At 33.7% G+C, this 20,886-nt stretch overlaps 1 protein-coding gene across 2 annotated transcripts; it reads left to right on the top strand.

Moving 5' to 3' along the window:
• Nucleotides 1–1,012: 1,012 nt before the first annotated feature.
• On the top strand, nucleotides 1,013–15,549 carry LOC125809254 (agamous-like MADS-box protein AGL12). Of its 2 annotated transcripts, none has more exons than XM_049488920.1 (7): nucleotides 1,013–1,286; nucleotides 1,502–1,583; nucleotides 2,427–2,488; nucleotides 14,538–14,637; nucleotides 14,746–14,787; nucleotides 15,140–15,181; nucleotides 15,291–15,549. In XM_049488920.1, the coding sequence occupies exons 1-7, from the start codon at nucleotides 1,105–1,107 to the stop codon at nucleotides 15,381–15,383; spliced, it is 603 nt and encodes a 200-aa protein (XP_049344877.1). In that variant the 5' UTR covers nucleotides 1,013–1,104; the 3' UTR covers nucleotides 15,384–15,549. The 2 variants fall into 2 exon arrangements, with proteins under 2 accessions (XP_049344877.1, XP_049344876.1); XM_049488919.1 differs by having other exon boundaries at nucleotides 1,499–1,583.
• Nucleotides 15,550–20,886: the final 5,337 nt, after the last annotated feature.

Genomic DNA, 20,886 nt, shown 5'->3' with positions numbered 1-20,886 from the left:
AATCCGTTATACCCAAGCCAATAATTCAGATGGTTCGAAGAATAAAAGTATAAACCTATGAATAATCAACAAAATACAATTCTAAGGATGTAGTAGTATATAGTTCATAAGTATAAAAAGTTAGTTCTATTACAAGAGACCTCTTAGCACGTTTGAATTTTGAAAGATTGGTCCTGAAACTAAAAAAATAAAATGCTCACAATGAGATTTAAAAGGAAATTTGCCACTATGCTACAACTTGCTTCTTGTTCATAAGGGGGTTCAAAATTAATATATCTACATAAATATAAAATTTTACCTTATATATACTTTGTAATAAAATCCACGTAGGTCTGCCCTTGCCAGTATCCATATTGGAGTCTGACTAAATCGAAATTTGTTTTCATATTGAAGGGTAAAACCTCCCCAAAAAAGTCGAAAAACGTTCGATTAAAGATGAAGAAGTAATTAATATGAACTCCACCATCATCAGTACAAAAGATGTGTGTTGTCTTTAACTAAGCAACAAAATTAATAACATGAAGATTGACCAGGTGTCATTAAGCCACTTGGCAACGAATATATAGCTTAGGTATGCGGTAAAGGATAAAAAAAATAGAATAGTAATTATATCCTGTGTCTCATTTTATGTGAGGTAATTTGACTTGATACAGAGTTTAAAAAAGAAATAAAGACTTTTAAAACTTGTGATAAAAAATGAATGATAGAAATTTGTGACTATAAATTATTTTATTAAAGGTAAATGAATATTTTAAAATTAAATTTTTACTTATATATATATTTTTTTGGGATTGACTAAAAAAGGAAAGTAAGTCATATAAATTAGAATACAAAATAAGATATAGAAATGAAAAGGTAAGATTCGTAGTGAGGTGGAAATTAAAGGTGGGCTAGTGTTTATTTTAATAGCAAGTGTATGGAAAAGGTAGAATTAGAATGAAAATGGGAAGTATAAAATGTTGATAGAAAGGAAGAAAGAGAGAAGTTGTGGTAAGCAAGTAAAGTAAGGTTCAGGTAGTTGAGAAGAAGAGTAGTGCAACAACCTCGAAGCTAGTTCAAACTAGTGGGAGGTTGTCTGCCAAAAAGCAGCCAACACTCAATTAAATGGCTCGTGGTAAGGTTCAAATGAAGAGGATAGAGAACCCCGTTCATCGACAGGTCACTTTCAGCAAACGCCGAGCAGGCCTTCTTAAGAAGGCGAAGGAGCTGTCCGTTTTGTGCGATGCTGAAATTGGTCTTTTCATTTTCTCCGCTCATGGAAAGCTCTATGAACTCGCTACTAAAGGGTAAACATTCTTTTTTCTCTGATTACCTACAAATATAGCTTAATCATCCATAATACTCTATTACTTTACAGTTATCAAGTTATCCGTAATACTATATATACCTTCTATATAAGAAAGTTATTTCTATAAATATCTTAAAACCTTAGATTTTGTTCTTAAGTTTTTTTTCTTTTTTCTTTCCCGTTATTCATTTTTGTGTTTTATGATGGAAGAAGCATGCAAGGACTGATTGAGAGGTACCTCAAGTCAACCAAGGGAGTTGGGGTGGCTGAGGTAGCCAAAGATACACAAGCTCTGGTAAATCTTTTTTTTCTTTAACAGTATAGTTTAATAACATGTTATACATGGGATAAATATACACATTAACAAAAAGTGTTAAAACATTTACTGACATTAAATTCAATATCATTATATGCGATAATTAATTGCTATTAAAAATATTATTTATGATGTAACGTTACTACTATTTATTATAGAGAATTTCCTATATATATATATATATTAATTTAATTGTGTAAATAAATATTTTTTCCTATAGCAATTAAAGTCTCGTTGTAATGTCAATTTTAGCATCAGATGCTGTTTGTAGTGATATATTATTGCATGCATGACACATGGAAAGTGAGAATCACAACAAGATATAATATATTCAGTCGAATAGGGAAGACAACAAAAATTAATTAAGGATTATACTCACTTTTTACAGACAAAAGTACTGCACGGGATGCTTCATGCTTTGGAATATATAATTGCATTATTAACTGGAAAGTATATTAATTTATTTATTTTATTTATATTTATATATATTGGTAATAAGTGATATGAGCCCTTCCTTTGCATTTCTTGCTTTTTGACTTGGAAACTATCTACTCATAAAAAGGTACCCTCTACAAAGAAAAAAAGATCTTGGTTCTGAGGGAAAGGAGAACTAAAAATAAATAGGTGTAGTTATTTTTTAATTATAGTTTTTATCAACAAAATAAAGAGTTGATGCACTTAACTTATGATGATTAGTACTACGTTGTCTAAATGAAAAATTGCTTTTATGCTAGGAAGTTGTATTTAGAAATAATAAAAAATACAAATAGACAATAGTTTTTTCTTATATGTTACAGTAATGAACGAAATTATGTTCTTTAGGACCCAAAAGAGGAGATCAACATGCTGAAGAATGAGATTGACGTACTCCAGAAAGGCTTAAGGTATATATTTATCATTTCTGATCTATCTAACTAATTTTTCTTTGTAGATAACATTGAACCTACCAAACAAAAATGTTGAGAACGATAAAATGACACAAGCCTTCTCTTCATTAACAAAATATTATATACAATCTCCTATGGTGCCTTGATAACTAGCGCCAACTACGATAAAACAGAAAAGATATTAATTGCCTAACATTTAATACCAGTACAACAAGAGACGGAGCTATGTGGGGGTTCGTGGGTTCGGACGAACCACTAGCTTTTCCGTAGACCTGGTATTTTGTATTAGAAAATTAAATACATACATATACCCATTAATAAGAATGATTGACTACTGATCAGTTGTAAGAATGGGCGGTGAAAATGATTTTCACACTAGTGTTGTGGGTTCGAACCCCAGTATCAACATGCTTTGCAATATTTTTCTCTTATGTCCTAAAATTTAGAACCCCCAAACACCTAATCATGGTTCAGCCTCTGAGTAGTGTGCTTGACACCAGTGAGAATTTTAGTGGTGGAGATGTGATGGAGTGAAATGAGCCCCTCGTGAAACTTACTTCCTAAGAAAGTGACAATCAACATTTTAATGCGTTTATGAAAAACAGGATAGTGAGCTATGTGTCTGGTCGATTGGCTATCACAATAAACAACAATGAAATGGTCAATTGAGTAAACAAACTGTGAAGCCAGACCAAGTCACCTACCACCTTTCTCAATGACCTATATATACTCTACTTCTGTTGAGGACAAAGAGATTGTATGTATGTTGTTTCTTTGATTTTCAACTAACAGGATTGTCCCTTAGCTTAAGAATGAGAGGGGTGGTAGTTGAGGCAATCATATTCCTTTAAAACATCCCAAACAAACTTTCTCTGTGAAATGATAACCCCTCAATCTATGCTAAGTATCTCTAGCCCCAAAAGTAGTGTAGTTTGCCAAGATCCTTGATTTTGAATGTGTTGTGCAAATAGATTTTCAGTTGTGTGACTTCTGTTGTGTTTGTCCTTGTTAATATGACATCATTAACATATATAGCTACAAACACCATCAGCAAGGTAGATTTCTTATAAATTACTGCATAATCATGGTGTGAGTGTATCTAATTGTAACGACTCAAAATTGGGAGTCGTTGTGACACCTACCCAATCCAATCATACTAAGTAAACCAATTGTCATACAAATTAAGAAAGTAAATGAAAACGGAAAGTAGAGTAAGGAAACATCTAATAACTCCAAATTAAATCATACTGCAAACTCTCATTATATCTATATAAACGAATATACACTCGATAAATTTCCAAAACCTCAGTGTCACGTGCACATGAGCTAATTAATAAAATTCCATACGTCATTGTCAAAAGTATAAATGAAAAATAAATGAAGATAGAGAGGGAAATGGGTAAGTCTCCAGAGGCTGGAGCTCACCATGAATCTAACTAGATAGACCTCGAATGAATCCAAATCACCGCTGCTAACTCGTGCAGGGATTTGCACCAGAAAAGATACAAAAAATGTAGGGTCAGTACAAATCACCAGTACTTAGTAGACATTATAGGTCGACCGAGCTTAAGCAATTACGATATCGAATAAAGAATACTAAATTTTACCCGCAGAAAATTCCCCAACAGTTTAATATACTCCTGAGATAGAATACACGACCATAGTTCATGAAATTCAATGCAATGCAATGAACAATGATCCTACCAGTATACACCCACTCAAAAGTGGAATATTGTAAGGTAGGACTTGTCACGGACCGAATCTACACCCTGGATGTGGCTGACACTCGAAAATCATTGTTGGTCCCCAAGCAAACCCTCATCCTAGCTGACTACAAGCGTAAGACTAACTCAACCATACATAAGCTTAAAACTGAAATTAAATTTCATTGAACTCAAATACTCAACCTTTTAAAAAGTCTGTACAATATTCAAAAGAAAGTAAATAGAGAAAACTTCTCAACTTTGTCTATCTATGAAGCCTCTACTATTACAGAAGGATATTGGGACAAGACCCACGACATCTCAAAACTACTAATTGTAAGGTAAAGATGAAGCCTCCAGAATATAAGAAGGCCCACCAAAGCTGACTGGAATATCACGTGACCTCAACGAAACGCCCGTTGATGATCCTGAATACCTATAACTGCATAATGAAACGATGCAGGCCAAATGACGTCAGTACATAGAATGTACGAGCATTTAAGGGGAACTCTACAACATAAGTATAATCTCAAACTGAAATAAGGAAGACATAATCACCTTGTCTCAACTCACTATGACTCAAGAATACTCAACTCGACTCAAGAATATTCAACTCAACTCAAGGATATTCAACTCAACTCTGGATACTCAACTCAAACTCAAGATACTCAACTCAAACTCAAGATACTCAACTCAAACTCAAGATACTTAACTCAACTCGAGATACTCAACTAAAACTCAAGATACTTAACTCAACTCGAGATACTCAACTCAAACTCAAGATACTCAACTCAAACTCAAAATGAAAGCAACAATAAAAGATGCTATATACATGAAGCTTTTAAAACAGTAGATAATAACTCAAATGTATATAAAAATATAATAATAAACTCATTATACTTATTTGGAAGATTCTCTAACCGACAACCATCACTGTGAGTTATGTGATGATACAAGATCTCTCCCAAGCTGCAAGAATTGTCCTATACCTTGCCGGGGTATAGGACATCCTCAACAAAGTGGATCCATTAAGCTATGCTTAAAAGGTAATAAAGAATCATCTAAAAAGTTTAACCCTTTACCCATGTTGACAAACATGGTTTATGAGGATTTTGAGTTATCTAAACTCATCCCCATATTGATACTCAATACTACTCCCAATAATATATACTTATCTCATATGTTTAAAAACATAACTCGTCCTGTGGTTTGTGATAATTGATCAAACCACCCTCTTAAAAAAGGCAATTGCTCTTGAAATATCTTTTGAACTCATAACTCATTTAGAAATCTCAGTTTCTCTTTTATCAATGCAAAAATTGATAATTTTGGAATACATAGTCCCCTTATACTCATATTCAACTCATACTTGAAAACTCTTTCTCAAAAACATATCAAAATCATATTAAAATATGATCATTGATGACTTGGGAAGTCATACTGCATAAATATTGATGGTATATCTAAATATCATACTGCTCATACATTGATGACATACTCGATTGTCATACTATTCATGTTTTAAAAACTCTTTTCTCAAAACTCATCTTTACTTTCTCAAATCTCAGTTTAAGAACTCAAGTGTTGGCTTTAAAAAGCTTCTCAAAATTCATAACTCAGCTCATAGGGTTTATGTGGAATTATGGACATGAACGACTCAACTTAGGGGTCTTAATAGAAATATAGAAACTCGGTACTCAGAACTCAAGACTCAAGAACTCGGAACTCATGACTCAACGATAGACTCCTCATCAATGATGCTCAATTCATGGAGTTCATGAGGAATTATAGGCATGAACGACTCAACTCAAAGATCTCAATAACAATGTAGACTCATGAATACAACTCATTCTCATTATCATACTCAAGTACTCAAATCTTAAAACAAGTTTTAAAAGATTGTAAAGACTTCTCTAAATGACTCAAGGAACTTCCTCAAATTTACTCTTAACTCTATCTTTAATTTGAATTATGAATTCAAGGTTATGATTTATGATATATATGATCTCTTGATGATTGAATGTACTTTGGATAATTAAAATCAGGAAGATAGTGAAGATACGCTTTAAAAGAACTCAGATGGGATGAAAAACGAAAGAAGAACGAGGGCAGGCGACCCTGGCGCATTTCAGGGTGCCAGCCCCTAAACTCCAGGACACCATTACTGACGCACTGCAAGCGTGGCGCGCCAGCCCCTCTGCTGCATCTGTGGCCCGTCGCGCCACCCCTTCCCAGAATATTCTAACGAATTTTTTTTCTCAATTTTTTATTCTAATTCACCTAGAATCGATTGTTTTCTTCCAAACTTTCTTAGATTCGTATACCCAACATAAGTAAACAAAAAACTACTCAAATTTCCTCAGGAACAACCCTCAAACTCGAAACCCTCACCTCAAGAACTCATCAATCTTTATTAATAACGAATGAAGAACAAAACTTCAAGAAACTCATCAAAAACTCAATACATGAAATCTCATGGAAAAATTCAATAAGAAAAATCATGATTGACGTGAAGGTGAACTAACCCATCACTATGAAAACTTACATACCTTGAAAGAATTAAATTCTTGGCGAAAATCCTCAAAGCTCACAAAAATCTTGAACACTCTTCTTTTCTCCTCCTGAACTCCTCTCAAAAATTCTAAGCGTGCTTAGGAATGACTAAAACTGATTCCAAGCATTTTAGACCCCTAAAAGATTAAGAAAAATGAGCTAGGCTTGTGGGGGTAAGGAAAAGACTAAAATATCCCTCCTTAAAACGGATGAATTGCCTTAACTAGACAGGCTGCACTCCAACGGGCATATCTCCTTCATTTGAACTTGGAATTTTGCAAACTCAGCGACATTGGAAAGAAGACTCATAGATCTTCGATTTGATAGATCATGGGCCATCTAAAACATTTTGTGCTGAAAGTTATGGTCGTTTGAAGTTTACCAAAGAATAATCTCATAGAGAAATTTAATTGGAAGGAAAATTCCCAACTCAACTTTATGCTATGAAGTTTTAGCGACCTTAACATCTAAGAAAATTTTGAATCACTCGGGAAAAAACTTGAGTCTTAACTTCGAAATTTTTGGGATGTTACAAGGACTCATGGAGGACTCTCGAGGTCCATATACCTATCCGGAAAAGATCCCATGGAGCCTAAAATTCTCTTTCATAAAAATATTGTTTCCATTCAATCAAGTCAAGGATCAATGAAAGGAATGATTATAAATGAGGACGATTAGAAGATGAATGCACATGCAACATATATGAATACAATGAAATTCTCAATTCAAGACACAAGCTACGAGCTTCAATATCAATAAAGTTTCTCATTTTTGCATGTAGGCCACACTTTCTCTTTCATTTTATAGAAGGAGAATACTTTCTTTATAGAATGCTCAAGTTTTATATAGGCTACTTAAGACCACTTAAGATGATTAGAATCATATATTACATCTCTATTTATAATAATAAAAATGTAAAACCAAAGGTCTTGCACAAATAACTAGGTACATGTATCACAATTTACTAGATCCATGTCTTACAAAATCCTACAAGACTTCTTGAAATAACTAAGAGACAATATTGGAAGACTAAACATTAAGGTGTGAATGCATTAATTCCAACAATGTAATGAACAATGATCCTACTAGTATACACCCACTCAAAAGTGGAATATTGTAAGGTAGGACTCATGGGGGACTCCCAAGTCCATATACCTATCCAGAAAATATCCCATCAAGCCTAAAATTCTCTTTCATAAAAATATTGGTTTCATTTAATCAAGTCAAGGATCAATGAAAGGAATGATTATGTAAGAGGACGATTAGAATATGAATGCACATGCAACATATATGAATACAATAAAATTATCAATTCAAGACACAAGCTAAGCTACTAGCTTCAATATCAATAAAGTTTCTCATTCTTTCCCATAGGCCACACTTTCTCTTTCATTTTATTTACATTCCAAATCGTGTATTCTCATTGAAAATCACCTCTCATACATAAAATAACGCATGAATCAGTCCAAGATGAAATATACGAATCAATATTTCCAAGTCTCAAGCCACTCATCGCCTTTACAGTTCAAAAAATTTATTAAGTACTTCAACCCAACAAATCGCCCACCCAATAACACACTTTACATGATAAGTCATCACCCAAACTAAGTCTGAAAAAGAGTAATCCATAACTTATATCTTTACGAATGCGGAGCACCTATAACGATCGTGAATGTGACCTGACTCAACACTTTGCAAACGCAAAGGCAAATTGTTACATGGTCCTACAACTCTTCTTTCACAAAAATTACCAAGGGTCCCACAATTGCGAGGGACATCATGGTCCTTCTTTGCGAATGCGGTGGGATCTTCATGAATAAAAAGAAGGGGATACACCAGATAGCTCATAGCAAAAACAAAAGTCATTCTAAACTCGGAATGAACCCTCAAAACTCTATCTAAGCCCTAAACACAAACCACTAGTGCAAAATGAGTCTTAAAACACATCCTCTGACCATTTAGGTCAAATGTTGATCGAGATCAACTCAAAACTTAAGGAAACTTCAAAATTCAACCAACCGACCAATCCCCCCTCCCCCCACCCCAAAAGCCTCAAGGAATAAACTAAATCCCCATCTAGGCCAATAATCTCCTAGTGGAATCATCAAAACTCAGACCTAACCTTGACAACCTCAAATGTTGACTTTGGTCAAACTTCCAAAGTCTCAGACTTAAAAGGCAAAAAGAAAATCTTCCAATACTCATTTGATCACCTTGGTAATCAGACCACACATCCCCGTAAGTCATAATTACCAATCCAAGTTTATAGGGATGGTTAATCGGGAAAAAATGAAGTGACAATCACAAAATGACCTTGAAGGTTTTTACATCCTCCACTACTAAAACATACATAGAACATAAAGAGATAGGACATACTTGAAAGCTCAAGAAGTTGGACTACTCTGCATGTCTAACTTAGTATCTCATGTGGTCCTTTCCACAAGATGATTCTTTTGAACCTTCACAGAAGTTATTATGCTTATCCAAAATAGTTATAGGCTTCTCCTTAAAAGTCAAATTCCAATCTAATTGCAACACGTCTCACTAAATCACATGGGAACTATTCGAATGATATTTCTTCTATATGGACACATAAAACACATGGTGAACACCCGAAAGACCTAGAGGTAAGTCTAACTCCTAAGCAACCTCACTAATGCGCTGAAAGATCTCGAAAGGACTAATAAACCTCAGGCTAAGCTTGATCTTCTTTCCAAAAATCATAATACCTTTCATAGGTGATACCTTGAGAAAAACCTTCTCATTAATCATTAACCCTAAACCTCAAACTATTTTATTTGTATCTTTTTGTCCTACTTTAGTTGTCAAAAGCCACTCTTGGATCAACTTCACTTTTTCCATAAAATCTCTGAACATATTACTACCCAAAGTCCTAACATTGAAGGCATCGAACCAAACCAACGGAGATCTACATCTCTTATCATACAAAGTCTCAACTGATGCCATTTGGATGCTGAAATGGAAGTTATTATTATACACAAACTCAGCTAAAGGGAAAAAAACTACTCTCAACGACCTCAAAAATTAATGACATAATCCAAAATATATCCTCAAGGACTTGAATAGTTCTCTCTGATGACCATCCGTCTATAGGTGAAATATTGTACAAAGCTCAACTCAGGTACCCAAATTCTTTTGCATCAAACTCCAAAAATGAGATATGAATTGAGTATCCCTATAAAATGATGGAAATAAGAACACTGTGAAAATGACTGATCTCTCATATGTAAATTTGCACCAACTTTTACAAATTGTAGCTAGTTTGGACTGGTATCAAGTGAACAGTTTGGCTAATCTATCAATAATTATCCAAATGCCACCAAATTTCCTTGAAGTTTGTGGTAATCCTACCAAAAAACCAATAGCTATCCACTTTTACTTCCTTTTGGGTATTGGCATCCTATAAATCAGCTCACTTGGTCTTTGGTGCCCATTTTTTACTTGCTATCAATTTAAACACTGACACACATACTCCATGAAATATTTATGCCAACACAGTTCTCTTATCCATCGTTCCAGTATTGGGCTCATCTCATAGAGGGAAAAGCCAAATATAGCCATATCTTCATCCTACACCACTAATTATGTTGCTTGAAATCATGATACATCTTCGCTGCCCCTGTATGGATAGAACACCTACAACTATGAGTCTTATCCATAATCAATTTAGTTAAGTCACACACTTTAGGAACACAAACACGACCCTTAATACTCAAAACTCCCTCCGAATCTAATACTACCTCTCTAGCTTTATACCTAAACACATTGTCTCAACCTTAAATTTTCATCCTCAAATTGTTTAGCCTTAATGAACTCCAAGAGAATAGACTAAGCCTACACTAGCAAGAACCCTCTCATGCTCGAAATATCAAGTCACATCAAATGGTTGGCTAATAACTAAATGTACAAAGCCAAAGGATGCTCCTCAACTAACAACAATGCACGACTACCCATACTTATTTCCTTCCTACCCTAGGGATTCTCTAACACATTGTCCTTATTCGAGTGATAATTTTTTTATCATATCATAGTCCTTGAGAAACTCTAACCACCTAGGTTTTCTAAAATTGAGATCCTTCTTATTGTAGCTACGATGATCGGCGAAGATCTCACAATGAACGCCATAGAGGTAATGCCTCCAAATTTTCAAAGAGAAAACTACAACTACCAACTTCAAATAATGAGAGGGGTAGCTCCGCTCTATCCATAGTATAGATCAAGATGTCATCGATGAACAAAATGATGAATGAATCTAAATGTGGTCGGAATACCCCAGTCATCAACTCATAAATGTCTCTAAGGTATTAATCAACCCAAAAACATTACTATGAATTAGTAATGTCCCAAACGAGTCTTACAGGCAATCTTAAGAATGTCTAAAGCTTGAATCTTTGACTAATGGTAGCCCGATATTAAATCAACCTTTGAAAACATGGAAGCACCCTAAAGCTCATCAAACAAGTCATCAATGAGAGGTACCATATAATTGTTCTTGATAAACAACTTATGTAAGTACCAATTGTCAATACACATCTGGGTAGAACTATCTTTCTTGTTTACAAACATACTAGGAGCAACCCAAGGGGAAACATTAGGTCTGATGAATCTATTACTCAACAAATCCTACAACTATTCTATTAACTCTAACATTGTCATCATATAGGGTGGAATGGAAATGGGTTGAGTGCTCGACTATAAATCAATGCCAAAATTGATGTCATGACCTGGTGGAATGCCTAGTAAGTCTGTTGAAAATACCTCCGCAAACTAACTCATCACATGAGCAAACTTAAATGAGGGAGTACCAACACTAGTATCCCAAATGTATTCTAAGTAAGCCAAACAACCCTTCTCTACCATTCTCTTCGCCTTTAAAAATAAAATCACCTTTTTTGGGGCATGACTAATCATACCTTTCCACACTAACTAAGGAATACCAGGCATTATTAGAGTAATGGTCTTGGCATGACAATCTAAGATAACATGATAAGGAGATAGTCAATTCGTACCTAAAATTACATCAAAATCTACTATATTAGGAATAAGGAGATCCACCCAAGTATCATACCCCTAAATATTCACAACACTAAATAGATACACTTGATCCACTACTAATGAATCACCTATATGGTTGAAACACGAATATGGACGGTAGTGAATCACACATCATAACCAGATGCATAGAAAAATAAGTAGACACATATGAATAATTAGAACCAGGATCAAATAGCACCAAAACTAAAAGATGACAAAGCGAATAGTACCTATATTGATTGCATCTAAAGCCTCGACCTCTAGTCTACCTGAAAAAATATAATATTGACTATGCCCACTCTCGTACAATGTGCATCTATTAAATATTTCAAAATCAGTATGAGCCCCACCTTTAGCATTTTGAGAACCACCTTTCCTACTATCTGAATCCCCTTTAGATAGTGGTGCTGGAAATAGATGGGTCTTAACCTATAAACCCTATTAATCCCCACTCAACTTGTTCCTAGAGCGCTCATTAGCAATGTCCCAATTCACCATAATCGAAACATTCTTTGCTTGACGTAGGCTGATGAGACAAATTAAAATGTTTGTCATGGCTTGTGAATCCAAAACGAGAACCCATAGAAATCTATCTTAAACCATAGGTGCGTGAATAACTACCATTGAAATTTTGTAGTACAGGCTGAATGGGCATACTAGTTTGTTAATCGTGACCTCTTCCCAAGAATTCCTTGCCCTAGATGATGAACTACTAAAACTACCATGTTTACAAACCTCTTGTCATTGCCTTTATAGGCATTATGGCAAATCTACTCAATACTACTCTTAGCATGATCAATCACTTCCTGAAAAGTAGCGCTAATAGTCAATAGATGTTTGATAGACAAATGGAGAGGACTAATTAATCCCTTCACAAACTTCTTAAATCTCTCCTCCTTTGTAAATATGCTCCTCAATGCATGTCTACCCAAGGCATGTAACCTAGTCTTATACTTAGTAACATTCACAATAGCCTTCTCTAGATCATTAAATTGATCCCTCAGACTCCCTCTCATACTACGAGCAAATACTTCCCCAAGAAGGCCTCAAAAAACTAAATCCAAAATATAGAAGGTGAAGTCCTATTATTTAAGAAGTAGTGAAGTATGTACCATGTAACTCAATCAAATAAACCAAGGTTATGGAACCTCTCCTAAAATCTAACCAAGAACTCATAAGCATCCTTCGCAGGTGCACCAGTGAAACAAGGAAGACCCATTCAAACAAATCTATCAAACATATTTTACTCCTCAACTATTTTCATAAGTATTTCCATAACAAGTGATATTGGAAAAACATCCATTCTAGGAGCCACATCAGCAACTGACTGTGCCTTCGGAGTATGAAAGCCTTGAACATATACCAGCTCTCGGGGTTGAACCCCAACTCTAGTATGTGAACCATCGGGGGTGATAGGTAGACTTCATGTCTAAGCCATACCCTCCAATAAACTCATAATGCACAACATAGAATTTAGTAGAACTCTAGTCGCTACGAAGCCCTGTGGAACCTGGTCTATCCCCAAACCTTCCATATGAAAATCCATATCCTCAATCTTAGGCTAAGGTTACATCTCTTTAGCACGGCCCTGAGATGGAGAAATAACACCTGCCCTATCTCTACCATGACCCTGAATTAGGACCCTAGCAGTGGGTGTGGGTGCATCATATTGTATCGCAACTGATCTCGTTCCCACCATGTGAGTGAATGAAATCAATAGATAACTAATTTCATATGATAATGAATCAAAGAATATAATTTTCCTATGAATGTCTCGTAGCTTCCTGAAGATAGATACATACATCACCGTGCCAATCCGGTGAGTAAATATCATGTCACTTGATATACCATCTGTATTAGCCATAGTACTCGTTCCCTTACAAATTTGATTACTTTGTAGTTTTAATTGCTATTGTGAGAATTACTATAGGGATAGCCATGCAATTTATAGCATTTGTCCTTGGTGCATGTGTCCATGCCTCTTATGAAAGTCATTAGTTAAGGCATTCCTACTATTACTACTTTATGAATAGTAATTGTTTCCTGTGTAGTTGTTGTTGTTTCTTGAATAATTAATTATTGTATCCCGGATATGTTGCTGGAATAATTTATCCCAAAAATCTTTCCCATTGGACTCTTATTATTGAAAGTGTTCTCATTCAATGAGGTTAATTCCATTGTCAATCGATTGAATATTTTATTAAACTCTCTTTGTTTCTCTTCTCGAATCAATAGGGAAGATGTTTGTGACATAGAATACTCTCTCTTTAGGATACCTACCTCTTCCCACTGTGTATAATTTGTTCAATTCAATAAGGAATTGAATTAGACATACTGTCATTTGCTCCACATATGCATGTGCAGTTGCAATGATTTTTGAGGCTCAAAGTACTCGGTTGGTTCCATAATTTCATCATCCTTATCTAGTAGCTAGTAATATACATAACTCCTTGTGTGTTATTGTTGATTTACTTTTGAATCTCATACAATTTTTTGTCCACTGGTTTGAGAATATCTATCGTCTAGCTCTATCCAAAGTTCCTTAAAAATTGGCTCAAAAAAGAGAATGATACCTTTCGGGGAATAATCAAACCCATGTTTGAATTGAATGTTGGAGTATAAGTTTAGTTACTTAAGTACCATGCATTCAACTAATTATTAGTTTCTTCTCTTTCTGTTCTTCTTGTTCGTCAATAATGCTATAAAGTTTAATTATCAAAAAAACGTCTCCTTAGCTACATGTATGGGGGAGGCGCTGGAACAATGACACTGGATGAACTGCATTCACTTGAAAAGTACCTAGAAATTTGGATGTATCATATTCGTTCAGCAAAGGTAATAATTTCATCAAAGCAGTATATAATTTGTTGTTGAAATTATTTATTCTAGTACTTTTATTCATGTGAAATGAGAGTTGTTTGATTTTCTAAAACTATCTTGTAGATGGATATTATGTTTCAAGAGATCCAACTGCTGAAGAATAAGGTTAGGCAATATCCAGCTTTTATATTACATTTACAGTGCATAATATGTTGAACAAAGAAGTTTACTATTGAAGAAGATGTCTTTCAATTCTATTTATTATTTTTCTTAATGGGCGTGAAATGAGCTAAGATAACACTTATCTTAGGATGAAGGTAGTATAATTCTACTCGTGTAATTATAATTAGTGAAGTTTGTTCCAATATAATGAGATTTATGGGTTTTTATTTGCGACACGACATCTTCAAACGTGATGTAAAGTTTCTAAGCATATTAGGATTTAATATTTAGTGGTAGTACTTGTTTCTTACAACCTTTAGTTTAATTACTAAAAATGTTATCATGTTTATATTAGGAAGGGATACTGGAAGCTGCAAACAAATATTTACAGGATAAGGTAAGACAACAAAGATATTTGGAATTCCAAATATTCAAACTCTTTGTTTCTCTTTTTTTTAACTTATAATACATCATAAACATTATTATTTTCATTGTGTATTTTGCAGATAGATGAGCAATACACCGTGACTAACATGACACAGAATTTGACTGACTTTCAATGCCCACTAACTGTACAAAATGAGATATTCCAGTTCTAACATATGCTCACTACATAAGCTATTCTTATTGTGAAGCATCTACGTAATTTGGTAAGAAGATGTAATAATGATGATTGAGTAATTTCACTTTGGAGACATGAACATATAAGTATGTTATTATGTTCAATTTAGGTAATATGTTTAGTGTGTGAGCCTCTTTAGTGTATCTTATCTAGTATGGTGCTACTTATTAAATATGTCATCTTATAATTTCTAAGTTGAATCCTTGTTTTGCTATTCAAATGAATCGTTGTTTTGTTATTGATTGGTTAAATGAACTTATTATTCAATTTACAATACTATTTATCATATATATATTATTTAATAAATTAAACTTTTCACCTCCTTGGTTTATTGCAAGCTAAAGAGTACTCCTAAAGAAATTATACATTGATTTAGGAAGCTAAGTAATACTTGAATCAATTATTAATTTATAATTAGGGGAAACTATATAAATAGGCAATAAAATTCAAAACAAATGCAAGTTCATACTCAAATCCAAAGTAATTCCTGAAATACATGTACATTCTCTCATATGTAATTACAGCCCATACCCCCATTTATTAAGCCTGATAATTTTCGCTTAACTGATACTAAATCAGTATCATATACTATATTGATATCATTAAGACTGATAATTTTCGCTTAACTAATACTAAATCAATATCATATATTGTATTGGTATCATTAAGGTTGATAATTTCGCTTAACTTGATACTAAGGTTGATAATTTCACAGAAATAGTTGCGCAGATCTAGGAAACTATTTCTGCCCGATCTTTTCTTCCTTTCCCAAACTCAATTTAACTCATACCCATTGAACTTCTACGGTAAAACCTCTTGAATTCTTATAACCTAGAACAATTTCAGTGAAACCCACCCAGGAACTATCAATTTACTCACTCATCAACAAGATTTTCGCCTCAAGAACTCATCCAAACATCAAAATTCAAGAATGGAGAGCAACACTTCAAGAACACCCATCAAGAACTTAAATTTCTCAATCTTTATGGATGAATTCGATAATGTAAAACATGATTGGCGTGTGGGTGAACGAATCCAACACTATGAGAACTTACATACCTCGATTTGGCAAAACAATCCCTTGATTCGCAAGCAATCTTGATCGTTCTTCCTTTTCTCCTCTTTTCTCTTCTTGAACTCTCTTCTAAAACCCTAAGCGTAATGTAAAACTGACCAAAATCTGATTTGACCCCAAAATATTACTAAAAACGTTTTTAATCCAATGGGATAAGGAAAATACCAAAATACCCCTCATTAGTTCGGGTAACTTTCTTTAACTGGACATGATAACTTTAAACGGATATATCTCCTTCATCCAAACTCGAAACTTAGCAAACTCGGTGGAGTTGGAAAGAGGATTCCAAGACCTTTCATTTGATATCTTATGGGCCACCTAACTCATTCTGTACGGAAAGTTATGGTCGTTTGAAGTTGACCAAAAACTCATAGCTTAGCATAACTTTGCAAAATTTTCAAATTAGTTATTTCCAATTTAGCGTTTTCTAAATTTAGCTCTTTCTAAGGCGGGATGTTACACAAATAAAAAATATCAAAAATGACATTGCAATTTGAACTATATCTTGAGTAAAATCATTATTAACTGCCTTTTGCTTATAAACTTAAGGGATAAGAGTCTGAAAAATACCCCAACTTTGGTCGGATTTGCTGTTGCGATACTAAACTTTCATGAGGACCTATTACCTCCCTAGACTATTTAATACCGTATTTTTTATCCCTGGACTATTTAATAGTGTATTTTTGAAGGTATATATGTGCCCACGTGGACACATTACTATTTATAATTTTGCATTATTTTTTATGTCCACGTGGGCAAAAATATATGTTTAAAATATGGTATTAAATAGTCTAGGGAGTTAATAGGTCCTCATGAAAATTTAGTATCGCAACAACAAATTCGACCAAAGTTGAAGTATTTTTCAGACCTTTATCCCTAAACTTAACTATTGTATAGTATGTCTTCAAGTTGTATTGAAATTAGCATAAGAAAAATTACCCATGGTGTTAATCTTCATCACTATCTACATAAACAAATAAGAACATTTTTTTTAAAATTAGAACAAGAAAAAATATAAGTAGGATCTACTAATTATAGATTACAAAAAACACAATTAAAAAAATGCTACTTCAACAAAATAATACATAGTCTAAAAGAGTAACTTTCAACTATTACTTATTTCTCTGAATGGTGTCCCAATTTTTCTCTGTTACAAAAGTATGAGAGATGAATCATGACCATGGAAGTTTTAAATATGAAAGGTTGATAGTCATGGGTATAAAGATGAGCTTTTGTAATAAATTAATTGTGACTTTTAAAAAAAAAAAGTCAAAATAAAGGAGAAAAAAATGAATATAACTTTGTCTAATTACAGTTACATTTGTAATATTCAGTTGTAATTAGAGTTATAGAGGAGTATTTGCAAATATTTTATAAATTAAATAAAATAAAAAAAGACAAAAAAAAAAAAGGAATCGTGGAAAGATATAAATAGTATAGTATTAATGAGGAAAGAAAAAATGCAAATGAGTCTTTTTCGTGAAATTTCAAAAAGGACAATTTATTTTGGAGGAAAAACGGAAAACAATGAAGGTAAAAGAAGAATTTTAGGAAGATATAATAGTGTAGTATTAATAAGGAAAGAGAAAATATTTAAGTTTACCTTTTCTCTGATTTTTTTAAAGAATAAATTAAGGAAAAAATCTAATATATATATATAGCTAGATAAAAAAGAGGTGATGTGGCACCTCTCAATGGTCAAGGATCTTATTTATCTTTTTGTGGTTTTTTTGACATCTTTTCTAATTTTTTTCAATTATTCTATTTTATAAAATCATCTCCTTAATTCATACCTCTTCATTTTCATAAATCCAATTCAATTCAAATCCTTATTAATTTAGTACTACCTCTGTCCATTTTTAATTGTCATAGTTTTCTTTTTTAGAGTAAAACGATAATAGCTTTGACTAACATTTTACGATATATTTTTTCATCATATTGATATGCAAAAAAAAATGGATTTTATAGTACTTTTCGTATAGTTTTTGAATAACTATTTTTAAAAAAAATAAAATGAATTAATGTAATCTAATTTAACTTTGAAAGTTAGTCAAATTGGCTTTTGAAAAACAACATGACAAATAAAAGTGGACAGAGAGAGTAATGTCTATAACTCCTAACCTTTCATATTCATAACCTTCAAATTATTTAATATACAAATTTATAAATCCTTAAAATCACACTTATAAAAACCTATTTTGAGACATGTTTGATGATTATTTTATTTTCATCTTTTTCTTATTATTCATTTTTTGTCTCTTTGGTTGGTTAATTTTATGTTTTCTTTGATCTGATTTTGCAAGAGAAAGATGTATAATGAAGAATATTAGATATTTTAGCATAGTTTGATTTTACGAGGTAAGATGATTCGACATGCATAATATAACCATCACTTTTTTTCTATTGTAATTATATATTAATGTTGTTTTTTTTGGCTTCTTGATGATACAAATCATGATTATTTTTTTAGAAATAATGATTTGATTTTTTCCTCTTTTGTTTTTCTTTGTAGTTTCTTGAGATTTTTTTCCCTTAGAGAATCTAATTATTTTTATTCTCTTATTCTCTTTGTAGGTGTCACGATCCAGACAGTCGTGAGTGGTACCCACACTAACCCTCTGGTGGGAGAACCATTACTACAAGTCAACTACACAACTTAATGAAAATATAGGCATTTAAAGATACAGAAGTAGGTTTAAATGACAAAAAAAGGGAGTCCCCATAAACTCGAAAGGTTCAACTAAAACAACGAAACATAACTAATGCGAAAATTCAACCCCTAGAACCTGAAAATCATTGTACCAAAACATCTATTAACTAGCAACTCTAAGAAAAGGGGGCGCACCCCCGTAAACTAAACAAAACACCCTAAACAAATAGTCTGAGTCTGAAAAAGTGGACTTAAACAAGAGAGATCCATGGCAGCCTGAAAGAATTGACTCACCCTTGAATCCAGTCACGCTCAAAGTCAACTAACTGAGGTCTGTCAGTAGCTGCATGAAGATGCCCTTTACTCAACAAAGAACAAACAAGTGCAGTATCAGTACACAACCACAGTGTACTGGTAGGATCATGCGACTTGATATACCGTGATTTTACGGTATTTCTAATACATTTCACTTACAAGTTGTGTGTATCTAGGGTTTTATTTGTATTAGTTTTCATGTGGTTTTATCATATTTTGCAGGAAAGATGTTTAGGCGCGGAATTAAAGAGACAACTGACAGAATTGCAGAAAAGGGCATCTACGGAGGACATCTACGGACCGTAGATCCGTTGACGCTCTGTAGATGGTAGTCGTAGACCAGCAGCCAAGGCATGGAAGGCAAATCAGGGAAATTTGACCAAGTGTGGAACCGCGGTGCCCATTGACGGTCCGTAGATTGATCTACGGACCGTACTGTTGATCCGAAGATTGATACTGCGAGGGTTTCAGTACCTGATTTTTGAAGATTCAAAGTGTGGAGCTACGGAAGGGGATTGACGGACCGTAGATCTATTTACGGTCTGTACTGCAGTTCCGTCGTTTGCTTCAGAGAAGCTGATTTTTGAAAGTTGAAATATTTTCCAAGTCCTGGCTGACGGAAGGGAATCACGGATCGTAGATCCATTGACAGTCTATGAGTCAGTCTCGTGGGATGAAGACACGTGTCTGTTACAAACTTTCCTTATTTTGTTTCCCTTTTTATTTAGGATTTGTTTTCTATAAATAGGGCATGTAAACCTCATTTTTGGGGGTTAGACATTATTATTTTATTTTAGTTTTTGACTTGTGAGATTAACTTGCAACTTTTACAATTCTTAAGTTCCAAAGTGCGTTTTGAAGATTTTGGTGTTGCAATTCAAGTTGAATTTCTGGGTTTATTATTCTTCTTACGTAAGTTCATAATTCTTTCATCTAAAACAATGAATTGTGTTCATATGATTATGGGTAACTAAACCCCACAACTAGGGTTGTGGGAACCATGAGCGATTAACAAAGTATGAATAGTAACTAAGCAATACTGGAATAGTGTCTTGCATGCATTGATAATTCTTTCGTTTAGAAGTCTTTTTAACGAGTGCACGCGTTAGAACTCGCCTTGTTGCTACTTGCCGGACCTAAAAGGTAATTAACAAGAAAATAATTATTAACATAGATTTAGTGTGATATTATCTAATAGGCTAGTGTCGATTGGTGCGAAGTAATAACTAAGACAAACATCGATTATGATGTCTATTATGAGGTAAAGGTAAGGGTTAGTAAGTTATACACACGTAGCCGGACCAAGGTGCGGGGTGAAATTCCCTAGATGCAGGACCAAGGATTTATAGATACATAACTTATCACTTTGCATGTAGTACACTAGGAAAGGATTGGTATTACTAGGATTACTGCGTTATGAGCTTGTGGGGAACACGTATA

Source organism: Solanum verrucosum, unplaced genomic scaffold (genome assembly GCF_900185275.1).
Source record: "Solanum verrucosum unplaced genomic scaffold, falcon-dt-bn FXZP01000062.1, whole genome shotgun sequence".
In the NCBI taxonomy this organism is placed as follows: domain Eukaryota; kingdom Viridiplantae; phylum Streptophyta; class Magnoliopsida; order Solanales; family Solanaceae; genus Solanum; species Solanum verrucosum.
This window is presented reverse-complemented; position numbering and strand designations above follow the sequence as displayed.

Coding starts and splice junctions, on each gene's coding strand:
- LOC125809254 (XM_049488919.1), top strand. CDS start 1,105: ATGGCTCGTGGTAAGGTTCAAATGAAGAGGATAGAGAACCCCGTTCAT. Junction 1,287..1,498: donor TATGAACTCGCTACTAAAGG/GTAAACATTCTT, acceptor TTATGATGGAAG/AAGCATGCAAGGACTGATTG. Junction 14,638..14,745: donor ATCATATTCGTTCAGCAAAG/GTAATAATTTCA, acceptor ACTATCTTGTAG/ATGGATATTATGTTTCAAGA.